General features: G+C 55.0%; 1 protein-coding gene across 24 annotated transcripts in view; it reads right to left on the bottom strand.

Annotated features, from left to right (window-relative positions):
* Window positions 1–10,157, bottom strand: part of BIN1 (bridging integrator 1) — a 56,748-nt gene extending 46,591 nt beyond the window's left edge. For 10 of the 24 annotated variants that reach the window (XM_067025812.1, XM_067025815.1, XM_067025817.1 and 7 more), the window contains exon 1: window positions 9,915–10,101. In XM_067025812.1, coding sequence (XP_066881913.1) covers window positions 9,915–9,998 — 84 coding nt within the window. In that variant the 5' untranslated portion in view covers window positions 9,999–10,101. Of the gene's footprint in view, window positions 1–9,914 lie in introns of all 24 variants that reach the window. The other 14 variants (XM_067025820.1, XM_067025818.1, XM_059051844.2 and 11 more) reach the window with 6 other exon arrangements.
* Window positions 10,158–18,096: the final 7,939 nt, after the last annotated feature.

Raw genomic sequence — 18,096 nt, 5'->3', positions numbered from 1 at the left:
GAGCACTCCACCCAACCCCCTTCCTCCCCTTCCCTTGTTCAATCTCTGACTCTTGACCACCTGCCAGGGATCCGGGGCCCAGTTCAGCACCCTCATCTACTCCATCACCCACATCTGGCCCTGAGAGAGTTACTGACACGCTGGAGGACACGTCTTGAGAGAGGTGATGCCGTCTCAGAGCAGAGAAGTAGGGGCGGCCACGTGGGGCCGGGGTGGGGGCAGCAGGGAGACCCCTCGGCCCAGCTTTCCCTGGGCCAGGTCTGTCCTCAGCGTCCAACGACGGGACCCGGCTCGCCAGGGCTTCAGCATGTTGCTCTCAGTCCTGGGGAGAGGCCGAGGTGACCAAGAGGTCCAAAGAAAGTAGCAGCAGCTGTCGGAAAAAGGGCTGGCAAGGCGCTCCCGTCACCCCAGCCGCCTTCCAGCCCCACGGCCCCTGCAAAGCTCCTCAAGCACAGGCCTGGGTGGAGCCCTGGACCCCTCACCAGCCAGCCGCTGGCCCTGAGGCTCATCTACACAATGCTACCTTGCTGTCGTCCACTCCTCACCCTGCAGTCTGCACTCCGAGCCAGCGTTCCCACCAGCTAGCATGACCCCTCATCCTCTGAGGACCCTCCCCAGCTCTGATCCAAGAACTAGGGGACCCCCACTTGGCCATGTGGTCTGGCCTCAAAGGGCGGAGCACACTGGGGTGCCTTGAACAGGGGTGAGCTGCCCACTGACCCCTCCCAGTGGTCCAGCTTGACAGGCTTAGCAGTGTCATCCCCTCCGCAGTGTCATCTTGTGGCCTCAAAACAGAGAGAAGCAGGTGTGCACGTACTGGGAGGAGGTACAGGATGTACAGCAGCCTTTCCAGGAAGGCTGTGACCCCAGCCCTGATGGAGTGGACTCCAGGACGGCAGCCCTGCCCCAGACCCCCCATACCTTCCTGGGCACAGCTGGATTCTCACCTGACCCAGCTCACTCCCTCAAGAGGGGATGCCACTTCCTCCAAGCAGTCCTCCCTGACTGCTCAGGCCTGATGGGAGGCTCCTCAGGACCCCAGGGTCCTTCCCCTCACCTCCCCATCCCCGTGCTGTGATGGGTACTGGGTGTGGGGCTGGGAGCTCCTGGAGGGCAGGGGCCAGTTCTTCTCCTCCCAGTGCTCTCAGACCTCAGCCCTCTGGCTCACAATGGGCAGGCCACGAAGGAGAGAATGACAAGGGGAAGAGGAGCTAATTCAGCGCCAGAAGTCCAGGCATCTAAAGCGAGGAGCCAGCTCGGATGTCCCTACAAAGGTGCCCTGGGGGAATCCAGGATGGGGGGGCTTGCAGGGGCTCTGAGGGCCTGAGAGCCCCAGCTCCACTGGCAGCGACAACAGTGACAAGTCCCTCCCCCCAGCACTGCGGTGGCTGCTGCCGGCTGCCGCCCACTCACTCCCAGCCCCTGAGGCTCAGCCTCCGCCTTACTGCGGCCCTTGCACTGCAGAGGCAGAGATGTCTGCAAGCCCGCCCCCTGTCCACAGAGCAGGGACAGCAGCAGAGACCCAGCCGGTCATCCCAGGCACAGCATGGGGGGGGGGGGACAGGGCACTAATGCCCACTCCCAGGGGCACCATGGACAGGTCTCAGCACCCAAGGCCGATGGCCACCCCGAGGCTCCAGACCCACCCCCCTCCAGTGCTGTGGCCCCAATCCCACCCCATCCGCCGTGGCACTGGGACCTGGGGTCAGGGACTGGGGCTGAAGGTGAGGTCCAGGAGGCAGATGGAAGAGGCCCAGCTGAGAGCAAGCCCAGGTAGGTCTGAGGGCAGCAGTGAGTCTCAGGTCTAGCAAATCACACAGACCCCCAGGTCAGGGATCCCTGGCACCCCAGTCACCTCAAAGCTTTCTCAGGTCAGAAGGACCCCTGCAGACGGCCCAGGCCAACGCTTCTTCGGCATTTGGCCTGAAGCCAAGGAGGGCTCCCCAGCAGAGCCCCAGCCCACTCCTGAGAACTCGAGCGTCTGGGCTCAAGCACTGAAGCCCCAGGCTCAGGGTAGCACCATCACAGCCCTGAGACATTTTACTGCCGGAGAAGGTTCTAAGCAGCGATGCCCAGGGGTCCCTCGGAATGGCCTGTGCCAGGGCCGGACGCGCCCCCTGCACCTGACCCCAAGACCTGGGCTCTCTGGGGGCCTGAATTCCAGCAGCCACAACGCCCTTCCCGCTCCCACCCTACACCCTGAACCCAGGGCCTCCCAGGCCTCTGCCAGCCATCAGCCTGCCCCTTACCTGCCTGAAGAAGCCAAGTGTCGGGTCAACAAGGAAGCGCTGAGCACCTACGGTGTGCAGAGCTGGGGCACCACAGCTACTGCAGCAGGCAGGACCCACCCTTGTGGAGCAGATATTCTAGGGGCCTTGCCCCAGGCCACCACGGGCCTGCTTCATGCCTGCACCCAGGAGAGCAGCCAACAACACCCCAGCTCCAGGCAGCCAGTCCACAGGGCCGGCAGCAAACTGCCCCAGGGCACTGGGCCTCAGATTTTTAGATTCCACACCAGGAAAATTTTCCCAGTGTGTGTGTGTGTGTGTGTGTGTGTGTGTGTGTGTGTGCGCGCACGCGTGTGTGTGTTTTGCAGCCAGTATGTGTGTGTGTGTGTGCGTGCGTGCATGCGTGCATGCATGTGTGTGTGTGTGTTTTGCAGGGCGGGGGGGTGCGGTCAGCATTATGACTATTTCCTCCCCCAAAACATTAAGAAACTATCAGAATTACCATCATTTCATAAAAGAAACACTGTTGCAACAATATGAACAAAAGTAGATACAATATCGGTATAAAGGGTGTTCCTTTATATTGAGTAAAGCGGATGCAGCTTTCATATTTGGGAAAACACACACAAATCACCTCATTTGTCCTCACTTGCAGGTATGAACTCCTGTCCCTAGACTTGCCTCAGGAAACCCCAGGCTGTCCCCTCACTCCAGGGCCCACCAAACACCCCCAAAACAGAAAGGCTACATCCCAAAATATAAGCTTAGACCCCACGCGGGGACCCAGGGACAGACAAGCAGCCCCAGATCTAATTTAATGGTGGGGAAGGTCTTGGGACAAAATCTGTCAAATGACACCCCGCCCCCCAGACAGACCTTCCCTCCTGGATAGAGATCCTCATCTTATTTGCATGATCTGGGCCTTCTCCCCGGCCTGAGGGCCTAGTCACCAAGGGAGAGGTAGCACCCCAGACAGTGGACCAGGAAAGCCCAAGGGCAAGTCACACCACTGCTCTGAGCCTCAGTTTCTTCATCTGCTGAATGGGTATCATAATGACCTCCCCCGCTTGCCATGAGGATGAGAATTTTCACCAAGCACCTGGCACTCAGCAGCTGTGCAACAAACCAGGTTATTTTTAAGTTAATATTTGACAAAGGCTTCCCTTGGGACAGGAAGAGCCTGCCTTTCTCTTCTCAATTCCCCAGCCCTGACCCCTGCCAGCCCCTGGCACTAAGCCAGCTTCGCTGCCCAGTCCAGAACCATGTGGCCTCTTTGGGAGGTGGCAGACCCTTTGGGGAGGCCCCAGGAGCCCCAGATGCCAGCCAGGTCCCACGAGGAATGCCCCATCCCCGGCACAAGAACCACCAGCCCTGCCCTTCACTTGTGTCCATTTAATTCACACAGCATTCTCTGTGGCTCTCACCACTGACTTCAGGTGAGGAAACTGAGGCTCAGAGAGGTCAATATGACCTGCCCGAGGGTAGTAACGTGTGGGAAGGGATTCAAACCCAGCTTCCTAGAGAATGGTTGCCACTACCCTGAGTTGCTGCTTGATGTGAAAATCTTGTAAGTGGTCCTCCCCGGGCTGGGCCATCTTTGGTGTCTCCCTCCTCCTCTTTTATTGGCCCTTCCCACCTCCTCTAACATCCTGGGTGAGAGCCCTCGCCCACAAAGCAGCCCTGGCCTGCACTGTCAGTGCCCTTCAGCTCTGGTGTCCTTTTCTTTGCATTTTTTTTTTTTTTTTTTTTTTTTTTGCGGTATGCGGGCCTCTCACTGTTGTGGCCTCTCCCGTTGCGGAGCACAGGCTCCGGACGCACAGGCTCAGCGGCCATGGCTCACGGGCTTAGTTGCTCCGCGGCATGTAGGATCTTCCCGGACCAGGGCACGAACCCGTGTCTCCTGCATCGGCAGGCGGATTCTCAACCACTGCGCCACCAGGGAAGCCCTCTTTGCATTTTTAATCCCAAAAAGAGACTTGCCAAAAAAGGAGCTTTAGTGACTTCCCTGGCGGTCCAGTGGTTAAGACTCCATGCTTCCAATGCAGGAGGCGCGGGTTCAATCCCTGGTCAGGGAGATAAGATCCCACATGCCACGCAAAAAAAAAAAAAAAAAAAAAAAGGAGCTTTAGAAAACCACATAGCAGGGTGACATCAAATATGAAGGCATCATCCCCCAGATGCCCTCTCACCTGGAGCCAGAAGCTTCGGCTCAGCCTCTCCCCAAACCAATCCCTGGCACCATGTGAGCTCCCGGCCCTGGAATGCTCAGGAAAGACTGATCTGAGCCATCACATTCCACTGAGGAAAAGCTGCCCTGCTCTTGTATCTACCTGCGACCAGACTTTTCGTTTCTTGAGTGTCTCCCCCAACGAGACGTCAGTTCCAGGCAGGCGGGGGCTTGGTTTTGCTCAGCCCTACAGAGCCAAGATGGTGCCCAGCACACAGTGGGTTTTTCAAGTAAATGAAGAAGCAAACCCCGTGATCACTTGACAGATGGCCAGAGAGAAGACCAGAGACGGGGGAACACTTACCCAGGGCCACCGGATTTACGTGCACATGAGTCCCGTTCCCGCCCCAACCCCGGAACCGTGCAATTCCCTCCCCCTCCGCACGCCGCTCCTCTGCACACACACACACACACACACACAGACACGGACACACACACAAGCACACACACCACCCTGGGCTGGGACAACGTTACAAACCCTGATTCGTCAAGGGCTCAGCAGGGATTAGCTGTCTGCAGAGGTCTGTAATGGACACTCCAGGGAGAAGCGCTGGGACGAGGGCCTGGAGGGGAGGGAGGTCTCTGGGTCAGCGTGCGGCCCTGCCCACTGAGCACTTGCTGTGTGACGGGCAACTGTCCGAGGCGCTACTCTCCACAACGGGCGTGTGAAGGGGAACCAGTATTACCCCCACTTCACAAATGAAGAAACTGGGCTCAGGAGGGTCCTGCCATCTGCCCAAGGTCCTGGCTGGTCAGGGGAACCCAGGATCCCCACCTGCTGCCTGCCGAGCCCATGCCCGGGCTCTGTCTCTGACACGCCCCTGGGTAGGACCCAGGGATTCTAGAACCTCATGGTAAAAGCCCAGGCAAGGCCGGGCTAAGGCAGAAAAGTGGGGACAGAAGCACAATTTGGTGAGGGGCGAGCTGGGCGGAGATCACCTCATCCAGGGGCAAGGGCCTGGGCAACGCCAGAGAGCGAAGGTGAGAAGGGGACACGGCGAGGTCATCTGCGAAGAAGGAGGGTGAAGAGTTGAGGCCTCAGCCTCTCTGAGAGTCCACAGGATCCACAGGTCCCACAGGCATTCAACACTTGATCAAATCCAACCCAAATCTACGGCCCAGCCACCCCTCTCCTCTCCCGACACACCCCTCCCCTTCCCTGGTGACCAGCGGCTCTCACTCCCCGGCTCCACACACACCCTGACCCACAGCTGTCCCACCACGCCCCCCCTGGGAACACCTCCTCCAGGTCCCAGACAGCCCAGTGAGCCGACCTGGGCAAAACAGCCTCTGCCTGCTTTGGGCCCTGCCACAAGCCAGCAGACTCGATGGAGAGGGGCCTCAGCTCATGCCTGGGGCCCAGCCCACCCCGGCCCGCCGGGGCCCACGCTTGCAACTTTCCCACACCCACAGGCCTCAGCCAAACGTCCACCGAGCCCCCAGAAACACCCCACCCAGAGATGACGCCTAGCTCGGGAGCCTTCTCTGCGGTGCTGGCAAGATGAACCATCTACATAAATAACTTGGGTTCAGGGAGAAGCTGATCCGAGCCTGGAGAGGTGCAGAAACGCTTGTGTAAGATCAGAGGAAAGAGACATGGCGCAGGGAGGTACAGAGTGACGGAGGCAAAGCCAACATGGGAGGGGACGAGAGAGGGGACGAGAGAGAGGACTCTCAGGGGCGAGAGAGACACCCCGTTGGGGAAGACAGGGAAAGTCGGGGCGGAGGAGAGCCACTGCTGACTGGGGCCCGGGGCCTCAGAGGCCGTCCAGCAGACCCAGCTGTCTCCCTGCCCCCTGCCCTCTGTGTGGCGTGGCTACCCTCAAGGCCACCGTGAACATAAGAACTGGTTGCAAAGGCCTGGCTCCTACTGCGGAGGCCTCCATGGCTATGGCACGGGGGACCTCGACCACCCAGATGAGCGCAGTCCCATCATGGCCATGTTGCCAGGGTCCTATAAATAACTGCCACTGCACCTTCCCTCCAGGGAGCATCTGCTGTAACACGCCAGTGCTATTCCCTGCACGGACAGCCCCAGGCCCTGCCCCTCGGAGCCAGGCCTCCCCACTCCCAGCAGCGCCGGGCCAGTGAGGGGGGCAGACAGTGGGCAGAGCCTCCTCCCCTGCACCCTCCGTGGGCCCAGCTCCATCAGCACAGGCCAGCCTCTCTCACGCACGCCCCGTGAGGACTTCTGGGCAGTGGACCTCGGGGCAAGCAGGCCAGAGCATACCCCCACCTCACCTGTCCCTTCTCCCTAACCATCCCATCACCCCAGGGACCCAGCCCACCAAGCCCTAATCTCCTCTGTCATCTGACCCAGGCTCCACCCCAACTTGGCTCTGCCCAGCCACCTACTGAGGCCCAAAAATGGACAGAGTCATTTATAGAGGATCCGACGAGCCAAATGCGACGGGAAAATGACCTCATGGTACCCAGGTCCGAACTCCAGGCACATGCTCTGCACCCGAGCACCCTGGGGGCAACTGGGGGCTGGGAGGTGAGCGGTGACAGTGCCACGCTGGGCTGGCAGACCCCGGGGAGCCCTCCGCTGTGGTCTCACGCCCTCCTCACACCAGGGCCAGAGGCCTCAGGACCTTACGACAGTGAGCTCCACGCCGGCCAGAGCCACGTGCACCCTGCTCCCCGCAGCACCCCGGGCTCAGCCCAGGCCCAGGCCCACAGCACAGGTCCAGGCGGGATTCGCTGAATGAGGGAAGGCCAAGGAGCACACACGGGACAAATCAGCCCACCCAGAGCCTGCGTCAGGGCTCCCAAGCCAAGCCCCCAGACGCCCTTGTTTTTTCATAACACTCTGCACCTGCTGGGGCCAGGTGAGTGCTGGGTGCCCACACGGATCTGCCCAAGCCCCAGGGAGCACCCAGGCCAGTGGTGGATGCTGCCGGGTCAATGGGCAATGCCAGGGCCCAGCGGGGAGTCACTGAGCTGGGGGACAGGAGAGCTGGCCCCACAGGCACCAGCGGGCACGCTCTCCCACCTCACCGTCCCCCTCTGGATTCTGGTGGACGTCTGGGCAGAGAGGACATGGGGGACAATCGAGGGTGAGGAAAAGAAGAGGCGAGATGGGGACCTTCTTCCTATGCAGATACAACCTAGGCCCTCCACCCAAGCGCCTGCTTGTCCCTGCTCAGGAAATACCCTGCCGTGGCAACAGGACCACTGGAATTGCCCCTTTACTCATAGATTTGACCAAGGCGAGGTGGGGCCAGGGGCTGGGTGCCTATGAGACCGCTGACACTGCGAGTTAGACATGGTCCTGAGGGCCACCTGAAGAGGCCAAGGAGCTAGCCAGGTCAGTGGCACCCAGCCTGCAACGCAAGACTCTGAGCCTCCCTCCGGAGGGCAGAGGGGAGAGACTGGTGTGGGTCAAGTCATGGGGCTTCCTGGGAGGGGGCTGCAGCTGGGCCAACAGGGGAGGCTACTTTTCCAGACTCGGCCAGGATGCCCACGGTGCTGCTCTGGCTTCTGCTGGGGAAGACCTCCCAACCAGAGCCCATGGGGCAGAGATCAGCAACAGCGCTAAGCAACTCCAGTCCCATGAGGCCCAGGCTCGGGCCCTTGGCCAAGGCCAGCATCCACAGCTGACCAGCTGTCAACCAACTGCCCATGGCCACAGAACAGAGGCTAAGGAGGGAGGGCGGACAGCCCAGTGGGGTCAATGATGACCTCTCGCCATGTACACGGAGGGGATACAGCCCATGCCTACAGCCCCTGAAATTACTGAAGGATGCTGCTGCAGAAACAAGGCAAGTAGGCAAAGGGGACACAACAACAGCAAAGGGGAGCCGGGGAGGACTAGGACGTCGCTGGATTGGGGGCAGGGAAACTGCCTCGGCCTTCCCTAGGCTTCCCATTCATCTTCCTCAGCCCCTCAGGGGCAGGAAGCAGGCTTAGACCCAAAGCTGCCTGCTCCAGGCACCTAAATGGATTACTCAGCCGTGGGAGGGCTGGAGGCATCCGCCCCTCCCCTCCCCCCAACCTGGGCGACAGAAGCCTTCCCAGCCCCCAGCCAGCTATCTGTGGTACTCTAATCCCTCGTCCCGCCCTGGAGAGGGGAGGAGGACAGCTGGGACAGGCCAGATTTGGAGTCTGGCTGAGGGCCCTTCCCTCTACGCAACCCACCCACCTCCTTAGCCCGGGACCACAAGGATGAGCCGCAGGACTCGGAGGGAAGCGCGGGGGAAGCTCCAGAGGCCGCCGCCGCTCTCACCCCGACCCCCAACCCCCACTGTCACGTGGCTGCATCCTTAGGGAGCGCGCAGGTCTCAGCTGCAAAAGTCATTGTTTATAAACAGCCACAAGCCTGGCGGGGGAAGGCCGGCCGGTCTCCGGGATCGGGCGGCACAGGGGACAGACCCAGCCAGGGGAGCACTGGGGGGCCACCCTGGCAGCGGCACTGATTCTGCAATCTCAGATTTCAGAGTTGGAGTCGGCAGGGGAAGTGGCGTCAGCAGCTGGCGTGATCCAATTCAATAAACCAGAGGTGGCTAGGGAGAGCAAGCCGGGCGGGCGCGGACCCCTGCCGCCCAATCCTGCGTTTCCTGCACAGTCCGAGGGCCACGGGAAGCCCCGGCTGCAAACAGCGGCTCTCCGCGCCGAGGGGTCGGGTTTCCTGCGGGGCCCTCCACACCCCCCGCGGCTTGCCGCCACTCCTCCGGGCCGGCTCCCCAACCCGGCCGCGGGCTCCCAAAGCCAGAGCCGCCACCCTCTCCCCCCGCTGCCGGAAACACGAAGCCCCTGCTCCGGCGAGGGCACCTCTCGAGGGGTGCGCAGCTCTCTGCTCCCCGGGAGCCGGGCCGGAGCTTCCAGGCCGCAGGCACCTCTCGGGAAAGGAAACCTGAGCCCTCCCTCGGCCCACGGGGACAGAAGGTGGAGCGGCGGGTGGAGAGGAGGGAACGGCGGGCGCAGGAAGCGCTCAGAGGCCTGGAGTCGGCGCGCAGGCACCCGCGAGCGGAGGGGCAGCCTCGGGATTCCCGGAGCTAAGCGACCCTGGGGACGAGGGGCAGACGCCCCTCGCCCCAGCGCCGGCCCCGCCCGCAGGACTCAAGTGGTCCCGGAGGGCTAGGGGCGCCACCTCGCCTCCCACCTCCGGGCCTCGGCCTCCAGGGCGGGGTTAGCCTGGACCTCGCGCCCGGAGAAGAGCGGGGGCCGCCGCTCCTCTGCGGAGATGCCGCGAAGATACAAAGCGGCGGGGGGGGGGGGGGGGTGAAGGGACAGCTGCGCCCTCTCCTGCCCCCCGCCGGGGGTGAGAGGAGACGGAGGACGCGGACGGCCGAGGGCACCCAGAGCGCCGGGGGACGCAGCCTGTGGACCCCCGAAGGCGCTCGGCAGCGCTCGTCTGGAGGTGACAGCGCCCGGCACGGTGTCAGCACCAGCCGCCGGCGCGGGGGTGGGGGACAGGTGTCCGCACGGCGCGGCGGCAGGGGCTCGGGCTCACTCACCTTCTCCTGCGCGCGGGTGAGCTTCTTCTGCACGTTGCTGGCGATCTTCCCCGCCGTCACCCCCTTGCTGCCCATCTCGGCCATTGCGGCCCAGGCTTGCCCGGTGGCTGGCGCCGATCTACCCAGCCCCCAGCCCCGGCCCCCGGCCGCGCGTCCGGCCCGGGCTCCCGCTCCACGCCGCGCACTAGACCGCCGAGCCGACTGGCGGAGGCGGAGCGTGCGCCCGGCAAGCGAGCTAGCGAGCGACGCGGGGACCGTGGGAGGGACGGACGGGCGGAGGGAGGGAGGGGGAGGGAGGGGGAGGGAGGGAGGAGGGGCCGGGCCTCCGGCGGCGGTCAGCGCCCCCCGCCCGCCCCCTCCGGACAAGACACGGCCTTTTAAAGGGCCACCAGGGCCCCGGAAACGCTCGGCCGCGAGGAGGGAGCGGCGCCCACCGTCGCCGCGGCTGAGGGGGCGAGCGGGACTCCCGGGACCCTCCGATGACACCGCCCCGGGGCTGGGACGAAAACGACAGGCATGGGTCCGGCGCCGCCGCGGGCCGTCTTTCCTTTCCGCAGCCCCGGAAAGGAGGCCAGATGGAGGAGAAGGGTGCTTTCAGAAATCAAAGATAAAGTGTGTGGCGATCAGGGAGCCCGGGCTGGAGCGCGCAGCCCAGCCGGAGCCGCCTCTCCGTACCGGGGCTCACCTCTGGCCCCTCATCTCGACGCTCGGCCTTGTCCTGACCTCTAGGTTCACCCTTCTCGACCTGCGTTCTCGGGGCGCCACCTGTGAACTGTCCCCCTTGCCTAGTCCCTTGCCAACCAGGCGCTCAGTTTTCTAATTTGCGGACAATTATTATAGTAACAGCAGCCTGACAGTACTGAGCCTTGCTGTGTGCCTGGAACTCGGCTAAGTGCCTAATCGACAGGCATTATCTCGGTCAGCGTCCAGGACAGCCCGATGGAGTAGGTGCTAGTATTTCTCCCGTTTTGCAAACGAGGCAGAGAGAGGCCTGGAGCCAGACCTCTGACTCCACATCCCAGGCTCTCCAAGCACTATACACTGAGTGTTCTCCTATGACCTGCTGGAAGAAAAATGAGTAATTGTCATTATTCAAAGAGAAGATAAGGTTATTGCTTACCGACCGATGACAGCTTTGCCAACAGACCAATGACACTTGTTCAAAATTAATAAATATGCATTGGGTTTACTGACCCTACCACACCCCTCCCCAAAATCATGTCAGGGGCTTGGAAGGATGCCACAGCACTTTGCTGCCCTGTAAGTCAGGGTGTGTCCCAGGGATGTGGGCTGAGTTGAGTGCTGAGAGGAGTCCTGGAGGCCCTGTTGAGGAGGACTGGACATGTCCAGCACTCAGGCAGGAGCCAGGGCAGGGGTCCCCTGGAGGCCTCTGGGAGGAGCAGGAAAGGCTCTTGCAGACCATACACCAAGCCTGCCACACTCATGGAGAAACCAAGGCCCAGGAAAAAAAAGTTTGGCCTGTGGTCCCCGGGAAGGCTCCTCTGCAACTTCTCTGGCTACTCCTCTGGTATTTCCCCGAGAGTGCTCAGGATTTCAATCCTCCGGGCCTATTATTATTCCTTTCTGCAGAAAGACAGACTGAGGCTCTGCAGCTGCTGAAGGTCAAAGAGATAAGCAGAGATTCAGACCCAGGCCCTCCAGCACTAAAGGCCCTCAGCTGATACACGGAACTGCATACCAGGAAAAGCACCAAGCACTGCATGAGGGGAAGGCATTTTGTCAAAATTATTATTATTATAAACTCATGCCCGATTCCTGAGTTACAAGAACAAAACCCAAACAGTGCAGTTTCGAAGGCAGCTTTCTCCTAAAAGCTCATCAAGCTTTCACCTCATGGTCCCTCTCCTCCTAATTTTATGTTTGGCATTTTTCTAACCATTCTCTAAGAGTGATTTCTTCTAGTCCTCCTCTGAGGAAAGGAGAAAATCAGCAGAAGTCAAATCATATTACAGTCAGCCTCCAGGGAACAGTGGGAGATTCTGCTTCACTGGACTTTGGTGTTTCAAAATACCACTTGACAGAAAACTTGGAGGCAACTTAAATGGTTATCAGCAGGATAGGCTCAGCTAGACAGCGCAGCGACCAGAGAGACCATCAGAGGATCATTTTAAACAATTACAGAGATTGTGTAGCAACATGAAAATAATGCTTAAGTATAATTATGAATGAAAAGGAGAAGATAGGAAATCGTTCATGCACTATCCTTGCAACAACATAAAAGTGCTCATAGTCAGAAACTCGAAAGAAGCATGCACAAGGATATAGATGTGTTACAATCAAGGCATTATGGCTGATTTTTTCCCCTTAATTTCCTAAATATTCTGTAATATGCTATGCATTATGGCTGATTTTCCCCCCTAATTTCCTAAATATTCTGTAATATGCCATGTTGCCTTCATAACTAAAAAATACACACAGCTCTTATCTTTAAAAAAGATAATTCTTTATCTGATCTCTAGATTGGAAAGACTTTTTAAAGCACAAAACCATTGGAGGAAGTATTGACTTAAAAAAACGCTTGTTTGAGGGTACGCAAAAATTCAATTTTTTTAAACCTCAAAAAATACTGGGGCTTCCCTGGTGGCGCAGTGGTTGAGAGTCCGCCTGCAGATGCAGGGGACACAGGTTCCTGCCCCCTGCCGATGCAGGGGACACAGGTTCGTGCCCCAGTCCGGGAAGATCCCACATGCCGCGGAGCGGCTGGGCCCGTGAGCCATGGCGCTGAGCCTGCGAGTCCAGAGCCTGTGCTCCACAACGGGAGAGGCCACAACAGTGAGATATCCGCATACCGAAAAAAAAAAAAAAAAAATACCATCAACACATAGGATAAGAGTTTGGAAGGAAATGCTCAAAACATGTTAGTGTAGGCCAAAGGGTAGGAATGTAGGCGATTTTTACTTTCTTCTTTATGGTTTTCTCTAGTATCTTACTTTTTACCAGGATAGTCCGTTGTTTTCACCATCAGGAAATAAATTATTTCCGTTTTGAAAAGAAAGTTGACATAAAAAATTGAAGTGTAAGAAACCAAAGAAATATCTTTGAAAATAAAACAGAACTCACAATTCATAAGAAAAACATTAAGATTTCTACAAATAAATGGGCAAATGGCACAAGTGGACAGTTCACAAAATTGGAAATTGAAATGATCAATATATAGGTATTAAAATTCAGTCTTGGGCTTCCCTGGTGGCACAGTGGTGAAGAATCTTCCTCCTAGTACAGGGGACATGGGTTCGAGCCCTGGTCCGGGAAGATCCCACATGCCGTGGAGCAACTAAGCCCGTGCATCACAACTACTGAGCCTGTGCTCTAGACCCCGTGAGCCACCACTACCGAAGCCCGGGCGCCTAGAGCCCGTGCTCCGCAACAGGAGAAGCCACTGCAATGAGAAGCCCACACACCGCAATGAGGAGTAGCCCCTGCTCGCCGCAACTAGAGAAAGCCCATGCGCAGCAACGAAGACCCAACACAGCCAAAAAAAATAATAAATTTTTTTTTAAAGTTCAGTCTTACCAGAAGAAAATGAAAAAAAAAAAAAAAACTGTCCATTAAATCAATGAGATACCGTTCCTGCCCTCACTTTCATCAAATCAGCAAATCGTTTTTTAAGTTATGTTACTTAAAACCAGAGAGACAGATACTCTCACATACTGCTTCAGAGAGTATAACAGATACAGAATTTCTGGAAAGCAATCTTGCAGTATATATTAAGAATCATCAAAATACCCATATTCTTCAACCCTAGAATCCCAAGTATAGGAAATATAAAATTTTAGCAAAGCTTTAATCACAAAGATGTTCATCCATTACAATAGTACAAAATTGACAATACGTTGGCTATTATCATTGTTCTTGTTACTCTTCATGTTCACCCACTCCTTCAGTCTCCAGACGTTTCTGAGCACCTACTAAGTACCAGTCTGGGCTCAGCTCTGCCAGTGGTGCATGCAATGAAGCCCCTCCCTCAAAAGTTCACTGTTGCAGGGGCTTGATGGGGTCTGGGGGTGGTGGAAGGCTCTTTGAGGGAGTGATGTTGACAACCTGAAGCAGGCATTGACAGGAGAACGGGGGTGGCGGGGAGCCTGGTGCCCAGCAGAGCCCTCAAATATCAAGGCAGGAATAAACGAGCAGACAAGCAAATATCTGACGGATTATTGGTATACCTTTCCTTCTGTCCTTTTAGCGCAGGCCTCCCAGCGCCTATATCCCTCCAGCTCTCCAAAGCCCAGCCCCAGGCCTCTGCACAAAGGCCTATTACCAGCTGTGATTAAACTACAATATAGCCAAACATGAAATGTTTACCAAAACAATAACACTTTTACTTTTTCGTGATGGGGAAATGCTATAATGTGTTGTTAATAGAATAATACAGTACCTTAAATTCCACAACAGTATAGTCCCAACTGATACTCAAACGTGCTTGGTACACACCCTCACACCATGCACAAAAATAAACTCAAAATGGCTTAAAGACTTAAACAAAAGACATGACACCATAAAACTCCTGGAAGAGAGCATAGGCAAAACTTTCTCTGGCATAAATCATAGCAATGTTTTCTTAGGTCAGTCTCCCAAGGCAATAGAAATAAAAATGAAAATAAACAGATTGGACCTAATCAAACTTACAAGTTTTGCACAGCAAAGGAAACCATTAAAAAAAAAACTAAACTAAAAGACAGCCTACGGAATGGGAGAAAATAGTTGCAAACGATGCGACAGACAAAGGCTTAATCTTCAAAATATACAAACAGCTCATACAACTCAACAACAACAAAACAAACAACCCAATTGAAAAATGGGCAGAAGCCCTTAATAGAAATTTCTCCAAAGAAGACATACAGATGGCCAGTAAGCACATGAAAAGATGCTCAACATCAGTAGTGATTAGAGAAATGCAAATCAAAACTGCAGTGAGGTACCACCTCACACCAGTCAGAATGGCCATCATTAAAAAGTCTACAGATACCAAGTGCTGGAGAGAGTGTGGAGAAAAGGGAACCCTCCTACACTACTGGTGTGAATGTAAGTCTGTACAGCCACTATGAAAAACAGTATGGAGGTTCCTCAGAAGACTAAAACTAGAATTACCATACGAGCCAGCAGTCCCACTCCTGGGAATATACCCAGGCAAAACTATAATTCAAAAAGATACATGCACCCCTATGCTCAGAGAAGCGCTATTCACAATAGCCAAAACATGGAAACAGCCTAAATGTCCTTCAACAGAGGAATGGATAAAGAAGATGTGGTACATATATGCAATGGAATATTACTCAGCCATTAAAAGGAATGAAATAATGCCATTTGCAGCAACATGCATGGACCTAGAGATTATCACACTAAGTGAAGTAAGTCAGAAAGAGAAAGACAAATACCATATAATATCACTTAATATGTGGAATCTAAAATATGACACAAATGAACTTATCTACAAAACAGAAACAGGCTCACAGACATAGAGAACAGACCTGTGGTTGCCAAGGGGGAAGGGGGTGTGAGGGATGAACTGGGAGTTTGGAGTTAGTAGATGCAAACTATTATACAGAGAATGGATAAACAACAAGGTCCTACTGTAGAGCACAGGGAACTCTATTCAGTGTCCTGTTATAAACCATACTGGAAAAGAATATAAAGAAATGCATGTGGATAACTGAGTCACTTTGCTGTACAGCAGAGATGGGCACAGCATTGTAAATCAACCATACTTCAATTAAAAATTATTTTTTAATTTTAAAAAACCAAATGTGGTTGCTATCTCTGGGTGAAGCAGTTCAGCATGGGTTTGGTCTTTTTTTCCCTTCCTCCTTTTTTATTTTGCAAATTTTTTGTATACTATTTTTGTAATCAGAAAGAACTGCTATTAAAAACACAAACTGAAATGAGGAAATTGTTCCCTGGGACACTGGTTGGGAAACCACACTGTGAAAGAGTGTGTGTCATACCTGCTGGTCTGCATGTCTGAACAGTGAGGTCTGGGGAAATGATTTTTTAAACCATGAAGGACTCAGGTGGGCAAAGGGCAGTCCTCCTGTCCCTTGGAGAAAAAAGAGCACTGCGCGATGTTTTCCCTCTATCCTTCAAGAATTGAGTAAGACGCTCTGAGATGGCACCATGACTCTTAGCATCACCAGCATCATTCTGTCTTAAAAGCAAGATTTTTGCTTTACACTCTTTTGACAGTCAGAGTAATCCTGTGTTCAATAGCAGTAGAACTTTGTGCCATTCTCTTACAGGTGGAGACTTGAAGAGGACAGGTTTACCCGAAGGCACATGGCTGCTGCTAGGTCCTGTGCTGGGATCACCTAGCACCTGGCCCTCTCCAGAATGGGGAACAGACCATCTTCATACCTTCCTCCTGGGACAGCAGGCTTCATCTTTTAGAGAGGTGGGGAGGATGCAGAAGAATCTACAGGCAGAACCAAAAGGGGATATGTCTTTCCAGAAGCATTATTTCAGGCAGCATATGTGTGATATGGTGTCCGAGAAGGGCCCCTAGCTCAAACTATCCTCACTCCCTCCAAGTGTAAAATGTCACCGTGATATTGTGGGAGGGCCACCTAGAGTCAGAAGTCAGCTCCTCAGTTTACCACTTGCCCATCCTTGGGTATGTCATTTAAACTGTTCAAGCGTCATCTGCAACATGGGAGTATATTACACTCTTTAGATTATTGTGGAAATAAAGAACAATATATATAAAGCTCCTGGAATATTAGAAGTGACTCTGTAAATGGTGGCTCTATACAATGAGTAGCAGATGCTATAAATTTACTCTGCCCAGCTAATTGTCCTCCTTTTTTGATCCTGCCTTGTCCCTTGCACCATGACGCATACATACCCCAGGTGAGCCATTCACCCAGGCCATAACCATTGGCTCAGGGATAAGCACATGACCCCAGCAGAGCCAATAAGAGTCTTCCCTGGCCTTGTAGGAATATATGCCTGTAGGACACAGAAGTTCCTCTTTCTGCTGGGGTTGCTAATACACGAGACATAAGTGTGGAGCCTCCAGAAGTCGGCTTGCTCACCGTGTGAAAGATCCTGCCTAGAAAATGAAGTCAACAAGAGTTGAGAGTTGGAGAGATGGTGACAGAGAGAGAAACAGAGACAGAGAGACAGACATAACGATGTTGTTTGAGAACGTGGTTTCAATCATGCTTGAATCCTGCCCACTCCCCACCTCCCACTATCCAACTAAACCAACCAATACATTTGTTTTCTTGCTAAAGCCAATGTGAGGTCACCTGCAGTTGTCATGACTGATATATTGTTATCAAAATAATGTCCTTCTGAGAGACAACCCCGGTGAATCCCTAATGCTACAAGCATCCTCAAGTTAGAGTTTCTCTTGAGTGCCTCTACCTGGCCCATCTGAATTAAGACGAAATGCCCAAACTTGGATAGTTTTGAGGGAAAGTGGGTGGGAAAAAACAATGACACTGGGATATTGGACCTAAACCAGGACTGTCCTGGGCAAACCGGGACGTCCGAGTACCTAGTTAAGGAGTAGGCGTTCAGAACACAGGTGGAAAGAGGCTAAGGACATGCCATTCACAGCCTGTGCTCAAGCGGGTCCTCAGTGCTGATACCCATCTGTTCTCCCGGGCATGTCCACTATCCTGGAGGGGACCTTTGCAGAGATAGGAAGACAGCCCTCCAGGGGACCTTCTGAAAGGGGACCTGTCTCCAGGCTCCACCTACTTGCTTCCAAACTTACTGACCCAGATGGTCAGCTCCAGTTTTCATCCATTTTAACCAGGGCATGCAGGAGGGGCTGGGGGACAGGCCAGCCACCGGGCCACCAACCAGCCCCAGGATATTTCCAAGGCTTCCAGCAAAAACCAGTAACTCCCTTTGGCCACCAGCAAATGACATCTCCAAGAGCAAAAAAATTTTTAAGATAATAGACTTCCCTGTGTTCTTCCCCCATGTCTTTAAACATTTGTTGACCTGTGTGCGGTCTATGGTGTGGCTGAAAGGTAATAGACCAAAAAGATGACAACAACATAGGCTTCAGAGCCAAAAGGCCCCAGCTCTGTGATTATTAGTGGTGTGAAACTGGGCCAGACACTGCCTGCTCCTTTTTTTTTTTTTTTTAATTTTATTTATTTATTTTTGGCTGTGTTGGGTCTTCGTTTCTGTGCGAGGGCTTTCTCTAGTTGTG

Source organism: Kogia breviceps, chromosome 2 (genome assembly GCF_026419965.1).
Source record: "Kogia breviceps isolate mKogBre1 chromosome 2, mKogBre1 haplotype 1, whole genome shotgun sequence".
NCBI classification, from domain to species: domain Eukaryota; kingdom Metazoa; phylum Chordata; class Mammalia; order Artiodactyla; family Physeteridae; genus Kogia; species Kogia breviceps.
This window is presented reverse-complemented; position numbering and strand designations above follow the sequence as displayed.